The sequence below is a fragment of the Eurytemora carolleeae genome, unplaced genomic scaffold (genome assembly GCF_000591075.1).
Source record: "Eurytemora carolleeae unplaced genomic scaffold, Eaff_2.0 scaffold775, whole genome shotgun sequence".
Lineage (NCBI taxonomy): Eukaryota > Metazoa > Arthropoda > Copepoda > Calanoida > Temoridae > Eurytemora > Eurytemora carolleeae.
Genome location: NW_019396662.1, coordinates 45,019 through 51,890, shown reverse-complemented (window position 1 = coordinate 51,890; position 6,872 = coordinate 45,019). Strand labels below are relative to the sequence as shown.

General features: G+C 29.9%; 1 protein-coding gene across 2 annotated transcripts in view; it reads right to left on the bottom strand.

Annotated features, from left to right (window-relative positions):
- LOC111707056 (adenylyl cyclase-associated protein) overlaps positions 1-6,841 on the bottom strand; it is a 16,963-nt gene extending 10,122 nt beyond the window's left edge. The window contains exons 1-2 of one of the 2 annotated variants that reach the window (XM_023480054.1): positions 6,766-6,841; positions 3,258-3,320 (exon numbers count right to left, since the gene is read on the bottom strand). In XM_023480054.1, coding sequence (XP_023335822.1) covers positions 3,258-3,291 — 34 coding nt within the window. In that variant the 5' untranslated portion in view covers positions 3,292-3,320; positions 6,766-6,841. Of the gene's footprint in view, positions 1-3,257; positions 3,321-3,508; positions 4,109-6,765 lie in introns of those variants that run through there. The other variant, XM_023480053.1, reaches the window with a different exon arrangement.
- Between the last annotated feature and the right edge of the window lie 31 nt (positions 6,842-6,872).

Here is a 6,872-nt window from a genome sequence, read left to right as displayed (position 1 = left end):
TCAGTCATGTTAGGACAGTTGAACTAGTAACAGCTCCGACACAGGGAGCCTCTTGACTCCTTTATGATGATGACGCAGATACTCAATTAGCAGCAGACAGGCTTACCCGAGGGTTCCCAGTTTATCATGCACTCCACTTCCAGAGACAACATAATCGCTCAAATCCAGCATGATAAAGCCGCGATCTCTGCCTACTAGGTTGGATAAGCCCTGTTGCCCCAGTTCCTGTTGATCTGCTCCACCAACATGAAGCTCTACAACACTCCCATGAAGTACCATCAAATATCCATCCATAATTCCTTTGTTAATTTCTAAATCAACCAATTTTAACTCCGCCTTAAATGCAAATATTTCAAAACACTCGTTTTTTAAATAAATGTTAGAAATATCCATTTTAGATCTCTTTATTTTATTATAGTGACTTTTCAAGTCAACAATTATACTTTAAAAAATGATATTCATTTTCGTTATATCTATAATGATGTATATTTGTATTATCTCAAAATTTGAAGTTATCTTTAATAGATTAGATTTTCACAAAGACTTTCGACAATTAAAGGATTTAATGGTAGAATTTAAATTTGATTTGTTTGTAGACAGGCAACACCATATTGTAATCTTAATTAATCCTAAATTGGAGAAAATCAATGAAAATCTAATTTAATCTTATCTCAATATACAAGGAAATTAATTAATTGCAGAACACCGCATTTTTTCATAAATACAATATTGAAAGCATCATATTTAAAATATCTAACACTGAAACCTACTCTAAATCTAAATTTGAGTTTTAACCCATCAGGTTGCAAAGATATAGGGATGCAACTATAGAAATACCACATTTTAAAAAGCTCATAAGGGGTACAATCTGTTTTGAAACCCTCTTTTTTCATTTCTCAGCTATAGGATATCATAGCCAATCCTGTAACTTATACTCCAAGCATGTTATCAAGTAAAATTTGTAAATGAACCTTCAGAGCAAAATGACATTTAAAGAATATTATGTTTCTGAAGTATTTCCGTAAAGCTGAACAGTGAAGGATAGCACGAAATCAAAACTATAAATAGGTAAGATTAAAAGGTAGATAAATAAACTTTAAAACATATCTAAACTTTAAACGAACTTACTGCTCACTCCAATTTCCCAAGCTCTGTATCTTTGCAACCTAATGGTAAAAGCCTTTAATATTTTTGACTGTTAGATCTACCAAAATTCAAAGTTGCATGGAGATACAAGGATGAACAAATTCGAGTTTGAAGCGAGTAAGCATTTTCTTAGTTTTTTTTATGTTGAATGATATTAATCACTTTTTCTATATAATTCATTTCATCTTCTTGAAATAAGAATAGAATTTAAAATTTAAATTTAAATCAAACGTTTAAAAGAAACAATCAGAAATTTTGCATTGAATGTAAATAAGTTCATTTATTGCAAAAAACGTGAATTATGTTAGACCCCTTATCAAGTTATTAACTAATAGGCATACAAGTGTGTAAATCAATTAACCATTATTTTCAAATATTGAAATCAATTGAAAACAAAAAGTTATATAACTTAAACCATGTTTTAAATAATAAAAACTGAAAATATATTATTTACAGTTCCGTTTACTTTACACTCATGAAAGCTAACAAAACATTATTGAATATGTGAAAAACATAAAAAAAATAAGATATAATAAAAACTTAAGTAATTCGACAACTTGTATCCTAACTAAAAATAATCAAATCAAGAAAATAATTCTGGAATTCTAGAGGCCTGGAATGTTTGACTTGTGGAAATTAAACTCCGAACATATATAAAATGGGGTCCTAATTTATAAATTCTAAACAAATATGAATGACCAATATCAACACAAATATGGTCATTAAGGAACTGAGTGCTCGTCACATATTCAAATATTCTAATCCTTATTTCTTTGCAAACTTTGACTATTTGATTTAGCAGACTTTACAGTTTGAAATATCAAAGATCCATGACATCGTGTTGCAAAGATTGAAAATTGCATAAATAAGAAATTAATTCTAATTCTTGAACTCAATTGTTGTTTGCTTTAGATCCGATAGTGCCCAAAACTTTAGATTTTTTAATAAACATGATATGTTTAAATATTCATTCAATTGGAAGTTTAGGATTTGGATTCCAAAATAAAAATAAATAATTTCAACAAATACAAATAGGTTGGTTTGTTGTGAAATATTTCATGCTCTTTCAGGTTTACTTTTAACTTTTCCAAAAACCAAAAGATTGGAGAGAGCCGGGTTAGGCTCCCCAGTTCTCGACAATCTATGGCCGAGCACGCTTCAAGGAGTAGTTCGTCTTCAAGATGTTTTGTCTCTACAATATTTTAATACCAATTGTTTCATCTTATTTTCATTATTAAATAAAGTATTTGTTTACTGTACATTTGTCTTATAATTCGAGCGTGGTGAAGTAGTTTTTTATTAAGAATATATATTGAGTTTATTTTATTCACTTTAATCTTTTACATTTAACTTTATCAAAAATAAAAATAAAAATGCGATTGGTGGAAGGCCGTGTACTTTTAAAACGGAGTATAAGATAATTATAATATTTGTATATGTTCTCTAGTTTCAATGAGATACATAATAAATTGCAAAATCAAAACTTAAAGGAACATGTCGCTGTAATATAAATTGACCTGTGGCCGAATTTAAAGAATTTGAGCCGAGGTTTAAATCCGCCAAAACCCGGTTTAAATTAAGCGCCGGCTTAAATCTTGAAACATTTGATACAATTTTAAGTGGAACCAACCATATTTAAACCGCGGATTAAATTTAAACCGCCGCTCAAATTCTTTAAATTCGGCCACTGTTAATCAAAACAGGACATGTCCGGATCACATTTATCATAAACATTTATCGGACTCGTCTTTTTTCTTGTTTGAAAAATGTTTATTTCTTACAATTTCCTCCATATTGTTTCCAAAGTAAAATTTAGAAAAACCATAATTAAAAATATTGAAGATAATCAACTCTAAAATCTTGATCTGGCAACGCTTTTAGGGTCACCGTTGTGAATCGGTCATGCTACTTTATAAATAGAGTCATTTGAAATTACATCTACAGACTCTTATCAAAATCCTAAGGCAATAAACTAAATAAAAATAGGTTTACAGCTGGAGTAAAATATATATATATATATATTACAGCCCCTCTTGTTAAATATCTGTTCAATATTTGAATAATCTAATATATTTGAACTAGTGGTTGGTTCATTAATGTTTTCTAGTTTCCTAGTAGAGTCAGATGTTCTAGAAACTCAGTCATGATAATCCAATATAATAGAGAGGTAAACACTGAAATAGGATAAACAGTTAGATAGATGTATAGTTAGTAAATTATAAATTCAGTGCAGTCGTCTCTGAATTGCATCCTTTGTAAAGGTTTTTTTAAATCATTTAACGTAGGAATATGTACATTTTAGGGAGATATCACTCTCCACTAAACCTTTTGTCAATGCACAACAGATTACTGCAATACCCACCGAAAACTCAGTTGAGGGTGATATCCCATCTATAGAAAAATGTCAGATTCACAACAGTATCTTAAAAACCTTTGTAAAAACAAAAATTACGAAGATATCCTTATTCTCCTAACTATAAAATTGACAATTGTTGGATCTCTTTAAAAGAATTTGCGGAGTTTTGTAATTGAAAAGAGTAAATTTACAGAATTTATCTCTGCTTGAGATATAAAAACGACAATATATTCCTCATCGTTAATTATATAAAGGTTCAAACAATGCCACCGTAAATTGGGCTTTATTACATTGACATTCCTTTTAATGTAGTATTTAAAGAAGAGGGGTTTAGATTGGATCAAAAATTAGGAAATTAGAAAGAAATTAGTCACTCGAGTAAGTAATTAATTACATCTGGACTTCTAGTTGCAACTAAGGTATAAAAGGATATATACTGAGCTCCACGTACAGTTGTATACTAGTGAATAAAAGGATATATACTGAGCTCCATGTACAGTTGTATACTAAGGTATAAAAGGATCTATACTGAGCTCCAAGTTTACAGTTGTATACTAGTGAATAAAAGGATCTATACTAAGCTCCATGTACAGTTGTATACTAAGGTATAAAAGGATCTATACTGAGCTCCATGTATAGTTGTATACTAAGGTATAAAAGGATCTATACTGAGCTCCATGAATCCTTATCTATTCTCTACCCGGCTTCCTGCCTTCTCAATGCACACTCTACAGGGATAAACACTCCTCCTATTTATATATAAATTATTCAGAAAACAACCTTTTCATTTATCCTTGAGATTATTTTATTTCAATTCAAACTTTGATATAAACCTTGATAGAGAATACATGGAATACATGACGTGAGAATTGAGATAGATTGATACACAAGGTGTGTTAAGATTGCAAATTTTGCAAGCATCCGTAAATTCTCTATAGGAAAGGTGTGCTAAGAATTGCAAAAAAAATCGCAAACGTTCATAGATTCATCATATAATTGCTGGCAAAATCTTTTAACCATCTGACTTTTAACAAGAAAAAATATTGTTAGAGCTTCTGATTTAATTGAAAACTTATCGTTATGAATTTTGAACTCACGATATCAAATCAATCAAATCAAATCATATATTTACTGGAGTAATAATAAACCATAACAGTTATTAATGGGAGTGACCGTCTATGTAAGGTAGTTGAACGGAGTATGCAGTGTTGTGGAAAACTTCTTTCGGATTCATTTCAGACATATTTAACTTTTTAAAGATCTGTAAATCCTGATTTTGGGCGCAAAACTATTACTTAGGGGGTGGATACGTTTTCAGAATTAGTTTTTTTTAAATTATTAAATAACGACGCCATAAAATGTAAAAGATTTCTACAATAAACTACAGACGTCATGTATAGGAACATGTTGAGAAAATAAAAATTAATCTTATCATCGAAAATAAGTAATCTTGTTCAATTATCAGTTTCTATTTTCTCATTATTCTGGTTTCTCATTATTCACAAAGATTTTCTGCAGATTTTTTAGAAATATTATTAAAAGGAAGACATTTGAAGAATTTGAAGAAATCTGTGAATACATTCAAAGAAAATAAGAAATTCAATATAATAATGAAAACGAAATATTTGATTTTAGCATTGATTTATTGAAAAATGTGTTCCTAACCATCTAATTAAATGACTGTATAATTTTTACTTTATTTTTCGTTGTCGTTATTTAATAATTTGAAAAAAACTAATTCAGAAAACGTATCCACCCCCAAAGTAGGAGTTTTGAACGTCGAATTTGCGCTCAAATTCAGGATTTACAGATCTTTAAAAAGTTTTATGTCTCAAATGAATCTGAAAGAAGTTTTCCACAACACTGCATACTTGCAGTTCAACTACCTTACATAGCCGGTCACTCCCTTTAACAAAACATTAGTTCATTAGAAATATGTAAAACTAGCAGGAGAGCTTTGATAGCTTAGAGCTGTTTTTACAAAGCTCTCCTGTGATTCTCAAGTTATAAATAATTTTTTGAAGAAGGTTAAAGATGTTCAGAGGTGTCATACAGGGGGGGAGGGACTAAGCATCCCCTGGAGAAATTAAACTAAAGTTTAAGGCGGATTTAGATAGGGTTTCCAATCGAAATTTTCACGGAAATTGTGAAGTAATTCTAGAAAGGGTTTTCTTAATTTTCGAGTAAAAATTGCACGAAATTTCGAATAATTGTGCATTGATACACAAAAGCACAAAATCTATGAAAGTTTTTTTTTTACTGGAACTAATTTCCATCATTGTCCAAATATCTAAATCTTTAACATTAAATTCATGCACTCGAATCATGCATCAAATATTACTTAATTTCGTAATCATGATAAAATTATGACTTAAATCCCGTACTCATGCACAATTTTGTTAAAAATAATTATTTTGAATGAATACGCAATTTCGTGCAAAACTGGATTCGTATTGATACGCAAATGTTGCGAAATTTCGTGCAAAAACGCGAAACTGTCGCAAGATAATCTCCTTATTTCATGAAAAGCATAGNGCTCATTACTCAAACATTGATATAATATTTAAAACATTATAAGCTTGGAAAAATAAGTAATTACTTCATTTAAATAGTAAAACTTAAACTAGTAATATTTTTTTAAATACATAAAATTGAAAAGAAACAGGATATTTACAGACGCTAACTTAGACAGAAAATACCAACTAATTCTGACCCTTAGCGGTGATCGTTTTATACAGGGTGTCATATAAATAACGATCTAAGTACTAGGGCTCTCATGACGGTTCAACTTTTTAAATCTATATAAGAAGTAACAATTTGGACAAAAAATATTTAATAAGCTAAAAAATTCTAGGGTTCAACACGAAAAACCTTATGAATATCAATGAAAAATTGCATAATAGATAATTGCTGCAGTGGATGTGGAAAATGACATGTGAAAAAGGGCCTTACTATATTCAAGAGCTAGAGCTGGGAAATCCAGCGTTAACAAAGAAGGAATTCTTTACTGAAAATATAATAAAAACAACGAGAATTACCGATATTTTTATAATCCTTTATGTTTATTTATTATCTGTTATTCGAACATTTAGGAAGGATAACAATTTTCAACGAGGCCAACATCAAAAACTTCAAATTGCAATAGCTTCCTTAGTTTAACTACTACACACTTCTCATAAGTGTTCTCAAAGGTCAGAAAGTTACACAGATTTCGAAAATGACCAAAAATGTAACAATCGAACAAACATGAAGAGTTCTAGTACCTAAAAGATCATGTTTTTTAAAACGTTGTATGTAGGGATCTAGGAAATTCTAGAAAAAAATCAGCATTATGTTTCTGAAACAAAGGAGCGTTCAAAGTTTTGACTCA